Genomic DNA, 12,563 nt, shown 5'->3' with positions numbered 1-12,563 from the left:
TGAAATTTAATTAAATGTCATACGAATGTCAACTCTATCCCATCCACACAGTTGCCACATAAATTTTCGTACATAGTTGTCATACTTATCCACAATCATTTTGAATCACCCAATACAATAGCAATCTTCATACTACAATGCATCAAATTTAATCCGAAAAAAATTAAAACCGAAAAGTTGGAGACACTGCCTGCAAAGACGAACTAAATTACTAGATAATCGTGGATATGGATCAACTGGGACCATCAGAGAAAACCGTTTACCTAAAGATTGACCGCTGTGGTCCGCTCATGTCATATAAAGCCATGAAGAAAAAAAACGTGGTATTCTACCTACATTCGAATCGATCCAACGCTCATCGATCAATCAATATTATCCAGAGAGTTTGTTGTCGGTTGTGGGGGCTCTTATTGTCAAGGAGTCAAGTTTCTTGGGTTAATATCTGCAATAATTCTTTGTTCACTCTCTTCAATATTTTCTGCTGATCTTTTTGTCGGTCGTCTACTGCCTTTTTTCCGCAGAACACAACCTGTTTCCAAAAACATGTTTACGCATTTGTAAACTTTCTGGGCAAGTTGTTGGTTAAGTGCCTTGGAAGTCCGGAAACTTTTGTTGAAATTCTTTGACACCCGAGTGGTGGAATTTCCTGCAAGGTCTCTAGATCTTACAATAATGGATTACTTTATTTATCCACATCTCAAAAACACAGTTTTTAGAAGCACACGTCGCGCTATCGAAGAACATTATGAAATTATTTATTAGAGATATTCGTGCTACAGTCGGTTGCAAAAAAATCGAGTACACCATAAAAATCAAGAGCACTGAATTTTCCTATTTTTAACACATGTAAATCAGGCTTTTCTGACTTTTAATGGCATGCTTTTTACTATCACAAGAAATGACGTGAGAAATGAAAAGTTTTGACATTTTGCTTATCTAGGTAAACCTTAAAATTGACAACAAGAAGGATATAGAAAATTTTATGTACTCGATTTTTTTGCAACTGACTGTAACATAACCCCACAATAATTGGAAAACGCATTTGACAACATGAAGCGTCGAGTCAAGGGTCGAGTTCGTTCGTGCATTCACACTGAAGGACAAGATTTTAAATATTTGCTATAAAAATATAGTACATAGATTAAGCACCGAGGTGCATATACTAGAAACACCAAATTAATGTTCACCAGTAGGTACTTATGGCACAACAAAATCAACCAAATTACCCGATTTAAATGCATCTGTCAGAGCCTCAGAGCACAGTGACATCAGAACTCAATACAGTATGAATCAACTATGGGGTATTTCTGAAATTTTCTTAGAAGCAACCAAAAATACTAATTCCACTTACCGCTTGATACCTACTGTGTTTAATATAAATAATAAATTAAATCAAATTTGCATTTTTGGCTACAAACGTCAAAATGACAATGTGGGAAATTTAATCAGCAAAATGACAACGTAAAAATTGTTCAACATGCATTCCATTTTGGAGTAGACACTTGTGAACCCTGTTTAAAAGGACCTTTAAACGTTGTGTAATGTCTCTAGCGTTATGGCCATGTACTCATCACGAATTCTTTGAGTTCATCAATCGTAAGTACAGGTGTTTGGTAGACTCTTTCCCACAAGAAAAAAATCTAAAGGCGCTGCTAGAACCCCTTTACGTTGTTGTCTTGTTCATTTATTCACATCCAACTGTTCCAACAATAAGGGCTAACTCATTTTGTAAAAAATTTAAATAAATAAAAATGTGCCTGCAATTTGGATACTTCTGTAGACACAGATCTGCAGCGACCATGGCATTTTTATGACATAGGTACCCCGTACATGAGAAACCATGTCCACTTCCTCATTGTTTGAGTCATAAGAGTTCATAACCAAGTTTTAGCAAAACTGTCAAGACCAAGTTGACAATTCTCAAAGCAATGCAATCATGGATTAATGTTTTAATTTTTTTTTAATTACAGATCTAGTGAATGCTGGAATTAGTATTTTTGGTTGCATCAAAGACCATTTCAGAAATACCCCACAATTGACTCGTACTGTAGATATGTAAAGGGTGTTTTTTTAAATTTGGCCTCGAAGTAGGCGTTGGAGAGTCGATTGAGATCGCACCACTCGTGTAAAAGCGTAAGATTTAAACAGCTGATCCGTGATCCGTAACCTGTATTGTCCGTTCACAATCGACAGTTCAACGCCTACTTCAACGCCAAATTTTAAAAAACACCCGTTGTAGTCAGTAAATAAAAACGATTGAAAATAGATATGGTATCAAGTTGACTGTTCTTGCTTTAAATATGATTTCAGATATGTTTTAGGGAATTTACTGTCAATAAAGCACTGTGCATTAATGAACTTTTTTTATCATTCTCAAATTTTTGTTAAATCGTAGAAAATAACTAAAATCGTTTTCACTTAGTTAGAAAAATCTGTGACGGAGGTTTCATTCTGCCATTCCCGAGGACCAGAGGGCTGCATAGTTTTTCCTCAGAGAATTTCTGGATCATGTATGGCGGAGAAGGTATTCAGGCCGAATCCGAAAATACGGAAGGCTAGGAGTGCGCAGTTTTTCCTCTGAGGTTTTCCGGAGCGTGTATTAAAAATTAAATTAAATTTTAGAAGCAAAATTTGTCATTTTTTCAAAAAAATTGATATGTAAGGTAACACATTTTTTCATTCATCGTTTAGGTAGTAGGAAGGCCTATCCGAAAGAGAACTGATGTTTCTTTAACATTTCACCGAAAAATCTGCTTACCAGTTGTTTTGTTCGACGTTGCTTCCTACGAAGTTTGACGGATGTTCCACATCCGGGAGTTCCAACTATGACACGCCACTTACGTGTCCGAATTGTTTTCTTTTAACGCGTAAGGCGTTCGCACAATGTGGATTGATTCAATATTTCCCTATCAACTAACTTAAATCTAACAAAAATGACAGAAATCCCCTCCCAATAAGGGGTGGTACGTTGGTACATATTGCGGACTTCCTGCAATTCATTTCTTGTCTCTATAGCCAGAGCCGGATATACCACGGGGCAGCCGGGGCAGGAGCCCCATGACCTCCAAAAATTAAAAGCCCCCCCAAATCCCCGGACCCCGGACACAAAATAACTGGTGACTATTAAAATTTTCACTTAGGGTTGGCTATGGATCAGTTATAATCAGTTATAAACTCGTTCAAATAAGCACAATTTATTTTGAAAATAAGTTATAATAAGTCAAATAAGTTATAATACCAAGCGATTCAAAAGTCTGTCTATCAATTGGGCCATGACAGTGGAAACGAATGTCGTTGGTCTGCAGCATATTTGGCGCACATTTAAATGAAAATTAAAAATATGTTTTATTAATCTGTCCGTGTCCTTTATTTTTAATTTCACGTTTTTTTTATTTTATGGTGAAATTATAATAATGTCATGGCTCACTTGATAGAAATTCTTTTGGATCGCTCGGTATAAGTAGTTATAATCAGTTATAAACTCGTTCAAAGCCAACTTCAAGTAAAAATTTTAATAGTCACCTGTTATGTCACTTCTCTTATCAATGTAGGTACTTGACAAATACGAACTTATGAATGGGGCTCCATATTATTACGAAAAGGAAAAAAAGATGTCAACTAGTGCAACTAACATTTATTATTTAGAACAATTTCTTTATAAAAAATTTTTTTCCAATAAATTAATATTTCATCTGAACGGTATCATTATAAGTAGGTACCTTCTTTCTGTTTATTGTATTTCATTATTATTATCCATATTACTTTTCTTTCTTGACGCGAATGCTAAGCAACCATCTCATCCGTGGTCACCGTTCCACAATTTTCACTTTCTTCATTTATGATTCGAGTGTAAGTAACACTTGTTGTTACATAAACAGTCCTCACATAAATAATACATCTAAAATAATTTTCTCGTATAATATAATCCTTTCTGATCTAGTTTAATGTTGTTTAATACGTACATGGTGATTAAAATCTCGAAGACGTAAAAGCCAGCGGTCACAAAATTAAATATTTCTGAATGTGTAGAGATCGTTTTATTATAAATAGCAGAGTATATAGGAGAACCTGCCATTCCGAAGAAAAATTGAGCGGCGCTCACCAAAGCAAGTATCTTCCCAACCTCTTCATTTGGAATTATTTTTGAAACCAACGAACGGACCATAGGTCCAAACATACCTCCTAGCAACTGTATAAATGGAACTGGAATATTTTTATCGAGAAAATGAGATTGACAATTAAAAAACAAAACAATTACCGCTATACACCGACGTATTATTTTGCGCCCAACCTAATACCAATGCACCGTTAAGTGAGGATATAAATGCAACTAGTATTAGTACAGTTTCTGGAATTTTCATTAATTTGTGGAGAAAATAAAGACCTATTAAAGTACCAAAAACAGAAGTAACACTGCCGGCGGCGCTGAACAAAGTATACGTCTGCAAGGACCAGTGGAATTTTTCTCGTAGGAATAAAAATATCACAGCACTATTTCCGTTTCTGGCTACTACTGATACAATCACCATCAACACGCAACAAATAATCGTACATCTCTCGTAATTTTGTCTCTTTTTAAATGTAATCTTCAGCATTTCATCCAAGTTGGATAATTGGAACAACCCTTTGAAACGACCCTAACAGATGAACTGTTTTATGTAACTACAAAAAAGCCTCACCTCAGATTCTGGATGAGGCAACGATTCTGGTACAAAACAAGCAATAAAAGCGACACTCAAGAAGCAACAAATGGCTGAAAATAAGAAAACAGTTGCATAATTAGTCGCGGCCAGTAAGTACGAGCTTGACACAGTTCCCAGAAAAACACCCATAAAAAGGGCAGCTTCCGCTATGCCCATCCTCATGCCTCGACTGTTATCCCGAGTTAAGTCAGAGATGTAACACGAAACAACAGCGAGATACGAAGAGATGCCTCCACTGAAATGGACAGGAAACAAACAAATCAGTGAGTACCACGGAGACAAATTCTCCAATGACGCAAAAATTGTGATGAACACGTAGTACAGCATGTATCCTAAAAATTAACAGCTTATCGACGACTCAAAGTTTACATAAACTCCAACCTATGGTAGAAATTATGAGGACGGGTTTTCTGCCAAAACGATCTGACCAGGGTCCCAGGAATAGGCAAGCAATTGACGAAGTACAACTTTCTGCCACGGTGCTCGCCATGTTTATAAGCACGGCATGGGGTTCAACTATTTTTTCCAAGTTGGCTGTTTGATTGTCGGGGTTTTTACTACCCAGTAAGGCACATTCATCTTTGGCGTAGCCTAAAGTTACATAGCATGTTCTAAAGATGATTAAATTTGTCTGAACAGGATCTACGAACTTCATTATAATAATTACGTCCAAGTTTCAGTTTGAACTTACCAGAAAGCAGGAAAGCAAAAAATAGCAAGAGAAGGGATACTTCCACATGAATTTTGACATTGCGAAATACGCACTCGGGCATGTTGTTTCAGAGACTAACAACAAACGACTCTGTTAATATTTACATAGATAAAATATAACAATGAATTTTAGATTAGATATACCGAGTGTCCGGGCAAAAAGTTCGTATGCTTTTACTTCTCTTGTCTTTAACGTCACAAATTTGAAACGCTGGCGAGACATAATTTATTCCATATGACCCGTTATTACTTGGCCTCCAGCGATCTCCGTTTCAAAATTGACATTATGCATTTTTATACCATTGCACATTGACATGACAATTTTCAAAATGGCACGCCTATGAACTGCAAAGAAATATCAACTCTACCCCACCCACACAGTTGCTACATAAATTTTCGTACATAGTTGCCATATTTATCCACAATCATTTTGAATCACCCAATATATAAAATTGAATATCTGGTTGTATATTTGTTTGTTTTGTATGCAAATCTTGATGAAATTTTGCACACTTGACCTTCAAAACAGGGGGGAAATTACTGTTTCTTTAATTTTACAAAAACCAACCCCTACAAGTATTTTCAAACCTCCTCACAAAAAAAGAGTTTTTTCGATTTGGAAATACCCTCACCTTTGCCTCTACACCTCTACTTCTTCGTCTGAGTATATCCTGAGCTTCGCTGTTTCACCCCCACAAAAACCAACCCCTACTACCATTTTCAACCGTGCTGGACAAAGAAACAGTTTTTTAGAGTTAGAAATCCCCTCACCATCGCCGGTACACCCCCACTCCTTCATCTGAGTGTGTAGGTACTCACCTTCGCTTTTCACCCCCACAGACACCAACCTCTACTATCATTTTCAACCCTGTTAAGCGAAAAAACAGTTATTTCAAGTTGGAAATCCCACTTTTGCCACTTCACCCCCAATTCTTCGTCTGCTAAATGTTCCCAACTTAAAAAAAAAGTAACATTCATTTATAAAATCTTCGCCGAAATTATAAAACCACCATCTCTTAAATTAAGTTGGCAATGAAAAAACCCTAATGGTTATGTTAACGTTCTTAGAATGGCTGTAGCTATAAATTTAAAAACTGTCAAAAAGTTGTCAAGTGCTGATTATTTGAAACACCGCGCAAACGAAGAAATAATTTGAATAACTCAAAACGTGTTGTTTTTAACTGTTTTTGGTTATATTGTAAACTACTTCAGTAAAAACTTTCTTAGAAGTCGCTTATCTTTTAATCACACAAATACAAAGAACAGCACAAGGCCTAACCTAACATTTTATTTTCTCCATGTTAAACGTCGAATGTAACGGGTGTTCAAATGAAATCCTGGTCTGGGAAGGCATTGGACTCCGTCAATTGTTTTGCTATTTTAAAATGTAAATTGACATTTGTAATTAGATCATGTTGACAGCTAACCTAAAATTTATAAACAAAAAGTCTTTCTGTTTTTTTCTTTGCAATGTTTTACATTAAAAATAGATTAACCAACGATTCCTATTCTCGAAACAAATATCTAAGAACACCCTTTGCTATAAATAAACATGTTCAATTATGTGCTGATTAAACATAAACAAATGTCATTCGTGTCTAACGGTGGGAAATTCAAACATTAACATTATTTCAAACGGTTTACTTTTTCAATGCCTACTCAGTCCAAGTTTTCATTTGAACGCATGATATTTATACGTACAACGTTGCCGATTGTATTTTCACAAAAAAAAATGCGGGCGGAACTGCGGGTAAAAGCTAGTTAGGTAATAAATGTCCTAATTTTAATCAAATTAAATGTTCAAATTGGTCACCGTTTATTATTTAAACAACTGTACAAGACTATTTTCCAACCTGTATTTTTTCAAATATTTCAAAAACTTTGTTTCTAATTTATTACTTTTTAATAATAATCCATCATTAAAAATGTAGGGTGTCATTTAAAATTTTGATGTGGAAGTGACTGAGGACGACTGGGGGCATAGTAGTGACGTATTAGTTACACTAAGTTGACTGCGCTGACTCATCCTAAAATTTCAAATTTGTAACGTTGTAAACCCACCGGAACTTTTCGCGCGAGAATCCGGTATACGTACCTACCTATCATAAAGTCGATAAAAACACTTTTAAATGCAAATTGTGTGTAGTTTTTCCATTGGTATTACTTCGATTACTGACCTAAAACAGATGGCATTGACAAAATAGAAACAGATAATGCTTTCCTCTAATCATACTAATTCCGTTGTTGAAGTTAATATGATAATGATGTACGTTACATATTGGGATCAAAATTAAAAAAATGTAACACATTCACATGTGCAAGGTCATCACCGAGCAACTTTTTATAATTATGTAATAATTAATAATAAACTTCCGAATAAATATTTACAATATATATTTATACAACAATATTGTGGTTATCAACTGACTTACCTTGCAACAAAAATAAGCACTTATCCAAACATATGACATATGTATTGCGTCGTATTAAATATGATTCCTCTTTTGTTTCTTCGCTGATTGTAAGTAAATTATGCACATATCTAGGTATATCAAAAAATCCATTCACTGTAGTTCGTACCTACTAATTCTCTTTTTCATCTAATAGCGCAGCTCGAACTCACAATATCTTTGGTGAGGGGAATTCGCAAGGACGCGCCGCACGCATCGCTGGCAAAATATCTGAACACAAAAATTTTCTCTGCAAGATTCAGTACTTCACTCGCCGCCACATTATATGTGTTATACGCTCCGCTGCTCATCGCATATTGCCGAAGGCTTCAATCAATCAAGTCGGTAAATCGAAAAAAAAACAAACAGATTTATTAGATACAATTTACTGATTACATTCTTTATTTATGCATAATCTAAAGATAAGCATTTTTATCTTACAGGTGGAGTTTTTGAGCTACCTTAGACCATTGTTTTCGGTGATAGAAATCAAATATTATTCACAAGTGAGATAAAGTACTACTGACTAGTGTAAGAGAATTTAAAAAACGCAACAGAAAAACTACCTCTTCCACCCCAAACATGTGGCTCATAAATTATGTTCTGAAAGGTCCTTGACTCGGGAGTGATTTTTAAGAGTCCCACAGGCGAGACAGGGGCAGTGTGGCTTGGCAGCTAGAACCGACGGGCTGTCGAAGGTACGAGTACGAGAATGACGGCAGGTGAAATAATTGTGGCCCGGAAGTGGTGTAGTGAATTAGGCTAGTGATAACCGGTAATAGAGATACAGTTATCAGGTGTGTTGGTAATTGGGTGATAGCAGGTTTGGGCAACCTGGGCTATAAATCAGTACCTTAATGCGTAAAACCTCCCTATACCATGGTATGATTCCTGAGCACCGGATGTCCGGGTGGGGCACCTTGACCGGGCGATCATACGTTGCTGGTCAAAACTTTGAGGTGAAATTTAGAAAAACATCCAATATACTGGGTGTCCACTCTCAAAGTCGAACATAGGCAATTAACACTGTGCATACAGTTTATACAGTATGTTATTGAAATGAGTTAAGAAAATTTAAACGGTGATAGAACTCATCAAAACAAATTACTTTTCTATTTACCATTTTTTCGAAAAATCTTTCTAAACCCAGATAAAATTTTAATTAGTTTGATCGTAAATTCTAGTACCCGCCAATCTCCGTGCGTACATTAAAAGCGAAAGAAGATAAAAACTTAGATAGTCAAGCAAAACCCAATTCTTTATTCGTAGTTAGTGAGAGTGACATTCAAGTTACGCACCACACTTGATCAAGGGCACTAACCTTCAAATTAAATCTTCAAAATGACGCCCTCCGTTATCGATGTACGCTTGTGCCCTTCGAGCCATAGAAGCTTGAGTTCTCACCAACATGTCGGAATTTCGTCGAATTCACTCGGCAGCATTATTCACACGAACAGTTAATTCTTCGACGGTGTTAACTGGAGTCTCATACAGAATCTGTTTTAAATGGCCCCATAGAAAAAAGTCACAAGGATTTAAGTCCGGTGAACGAGCTGGCCATAAAACTAGTCCATTTTAGTCCATTAGTCCTTTTTATTGATCGTTTTATTTCTTTGAATTACTGTTACATGTTTAGCCCTATCCACCGATTTTCTAAATTAGCGTCCAACCAATTTTTAACACCTCGTGCACTGTGAGCGGGCGCTCCGTCATGTAAGTACCACATATCCCTCCGAACTTGCAACGGCACGTCATCCAAAAGGTCACTCAGCTCATTTTGTAAAACATTTAAATATCCTTCACCATTTAAATGTGGAGGTAAGACATGTGGCCCGATCAAACGATTCCCAATTATATCTGCCCACACGTTAATCGAAAATCTTTGTTGGAAACCACGTTCTCGGATTTGGTGTGGATTTTCTTCTGACCAGATGTGGGTATTATGAGAATTGAAAACTCCATCTCGAGTAAATCTTGCTTTATCTGTGGTTAAGACGATGCTTAAAAAATTGGGTTCTTCGTCGATTTTTTGAAGAAGCCATTGACAAAAAGCAATTCGACGTGGTGGATCTTCTGGTTTTAAGTGTTGGAGACGTTGAAGATGATAAGAATGTAATCCTTGTTAGTGCAGCGTTCTCCAAATTGTGAAACTGGAAACGCCCATTCGTAATGCAAGTCCAAGACACGCCGAGATCTTGAACGGCCTCGATTTCGGTTGACACGACTAAAAGTACCGATAATTACGGGAAATTCACTTTCCAATAAATTGTAAACACGGCCGCATGCAGGTGAAGGACGTGACTAAATTGTGTCAGTAAGTTTTTGCAAGACCTATCCGCCTGGGTTTTTGGCGTATTTACTTTTTTTGCGTTAACCTTTTTCGTAGGAAGCCACTGTTCCTGTTCTTCCACCGTGCCATCCATAAACGACTCGATGACACGGAATACGGTGAAAATAAATGTAAGTACTTTCTATTGATACCATTACCTTACCTGTAAGTTCAATTGGCGAGCAGGAATCAGCAAAAACGTTCAATACAATGTTAATTGCCTATGTTCGAGTTTGAGGCTGCACAGGCTGTATATTTACCAGTATAAACATCCCAGTCGTACTTGTCTAAACCCATCATCAACATTTCGACACGAACCCAACAACGATAATTATCACACGCAATTTGAGTTATACCTCGTTGACTAGTGGTTTCACTATGAGATACATCTTTTAAAACAAACGGCTCACTAAAAACTAAGGAAGAAGTTTAAAATAATTCAAAAACATTTAATAAACTTAAAATCTTATCATTTTTCCAAAAGTCCTTCTAAGGGTTACTTACCGGGCGCCGCGCCGCACGTCTAGATTAGCTGTGCCCGACCGGTGCGGAGTTTCGTTTTGGGATTATCAACCATAATTTTATGACACCCCGCTGGTTAGGGACCTGTGCGGAGTTTCATGCCACCCTGAAGACCGAGGTGAAGCGAGATCGGCAACTGGGCGAAGCACAAAAAGACCTTCTACTCTGAATGATATACGGGTCTGGCGTCGTACACGCGCACGCGAGAAATCGTGACTTCTAATTAAATAAAATTGTCGAAATTTTATATACCTAACTAATTATTGATAAGGTATATTTGAGAATTTTTTTAATTTTTTTTTTGTTAATAAATAAGGCCGTAACAGATTTATTAGTTTTCTGAAATTAACTGTTAATTTACCTATAAAATTTTTACACTAAATGAATCTGTATCTGCTAGCGTACCAAACCCTGGTGGCACAATTACAAATTTTGACTTGGTTAGCTAAATAATTCCCTTTTTTATTTAAACGCAAACCAAACGCGTGATTTATGGCCCAAATGCTATAATTTGTCAACAAAAGAACCATCCACTACTACCCGACCGTTTTGAGCCTCTTGCCATAAAATTGGCAATTCCCATTGTCAGCTAAATTTGCAACAGCACAAGTTAAAATGTAAAATTGCGTTTAATTCAAAATCTATTTGGTATTTTTTTCCGCTGATTTCGTAAATAATTATAGGAAGTGAATCTGGGTAGTGTTACGTTATTTATTTTTACTCTGGCCCAATGGCTGAATAAAATAACGATTTAGGCGTTAGCGTCATGACCAGGAATTGACTGAAGACGCCACCGCTGGAACGCAAACCGAAGGAGAGGGTGAATAACAACAAACTTACTCAAGACCTCGCTATAATAAAAATAAAATTAAAGATAATTATAACAAAATGTAGAAATGAAAATTTATTGACATCTATACAGGATGTCCCAGAACTCGCAGATCAAATTTAAACTGTATATTCCTTGATGGTAATGAAGGTAAAAAACGTTTAGAAAAATATTCAGGGTGAAACAGCTTTTTAGTTATGAATTAATCAAATTGACCAATAGAGCTCGATCTAATTTTCCCTTTATGAGAAAATTGGGAACGCAAGAAGTTTTTTCTTCCGGCAATGAATGAAATATGGTTTGTTATGAGTGAAAATTTCCAGAGCAATATTAACCTTGAGGGGTATGGGAAATTGACGGGAGGGATATGATGAATTGAACCTTTGTTGATGGAAGGTAAAATGGCGACGTAGCGTCAAGTGAGTAATATTACTACCTTAAAAATCTTAGTAAAAAGTGAAATATGCAGGGCCTGTGAAGTGAATCGGAATCATAAGAAATTTATCCTGATTCCTGTGCATACACTCTGCATCTGCAACGTATTAGCGCAGTTACACGAGCGGGACTCATCGACTCATCGTCGAAATGAAAGAAAACACTTTTAGGAACATTCTTGACATTGCAAAAAAGCTGGAGTTAGACGTAGGTTTTGAACAACAGATCAAGCATAGTGGCAGTTCTGAAAGAAAGAAGACAAAACTGGATTGAATTAACCTATTTATTTTAGCATCATTATTAGTAAAAATTTAAGATCAAATTTTATAACTTAAACGATGTAGAATGCAACAGTGTAGAATACTGCCGATAGAATTCATCTCCGATGTAAAATTCCTCATTTTTACTGTATTTACACATTTTCAATAGCTTTTCACAAAACGATCACAAACAAATTTAGGTATTGTCTGTCGGGTCAATTAGTATACAGTGAGCGGCAAAAGTATGGAATAAATTTCTTAAAAATTAAACAAAATTTTTTTCAAAAAAGTCTTTGGACAGGTCAATTTTTTGCCGGCCATTGT

At 36.3% G+C, this 12,563-nt stretch overlaps 1 protein-coding gene and 1 long non-coding RNA gene across 3 annotated transcripts; one reads left to right on the top strand and one right to left on the bottom strand.

The window, feature by feature from the left end:
* Window positions 1–3,614: 3,614 nt before the first annotated feature.
* On the bottom strand, window positions 3,615–8,161 carry LOC138134572 (probable peptidoglycan muropeptide transporter SLC46). The gene is made up of 8 exons (XM_069052915.1): window positions 7,847–8,161; window positions 7,514–7,591; window positions 5,395–5,489; window positions 5,085–5,345; window positions 4,680–5,035; window positions 4,259–4,637; window positions 3,963–4,203; window positions 3,615–3,898 (listed from the first exon to the last, which is right to left on the bottom strand). Exons 3-8 carry the CDS (start codon window positions 5,474–5,476, stop codon window positions 3,784–3,786), a joined length of 1,434 nt encoding a protein of 477 aa, XP_068909016.1. The 5' UTR covers window positions 5,477–5,489; window positions 7,514–7,591; window positions 7,847–8,161; the 3' UTR covers window positions 3,615–3,783.
* Window positions 8,067–12,563, top strand: LOC138134576 (uncharacterized). Of its 2 annotated transcripts, none has more exons than XR_011160772.1 (4): window positions 8,067–8,205; window positions 8,308–11,685; window positions 11,732–11,963; window positions 12,014–12,563. It is a non-coding gene; the product is annotated as an uncharacterized lncRNA (long non-coding RNA). The 2 variants fall into 2 exon arrangements; XR_011160771.1 differs by having other exon boundaries at window positions 8,088–8,209.

Source organism: Tenebrio molitor, chromosome 7, assembly GCF_963966145.1.
Source record: "Tenebrio molitor chromosome 7, icTenMoli1.1, whole genome shotgun sequence".
Lineage (NCBI taxonomy): Eukaryota > Metazoa > Arthropoda > Insecta > Coleoptera > Tenebrionidae > Tenebrio > Tenebrio molitor.
Note: the sequence above shows the minus strand (reverse complement) of the source record. Positions and strands in the feature narration are given on the sequence as shown.

Coding starts and splice junctions, on each gene's coding strand:
- LOC138134572 (XM_069052915.1), bottom strand. CDS start 5,476: ATGCCCGAGTGCGTATTTCGCAATGTCAAAATTCATGTGGAAGTATCC. Junction 5,346..5,394: donor TTTTGCTTTCCTGCTTTCTG/GTAAGTTCAAAC, acceptor TGAAGTTCGTAG/ATCCTGTTCAGACAAATTTA. Junction 4,638..4,679: donor TGCCTCATCCAGAATCTGAG/GTGAGGCTTTTT, acceptor TTCATCTGTTAG/GGTCGTTTCAAAGGGTTGTT.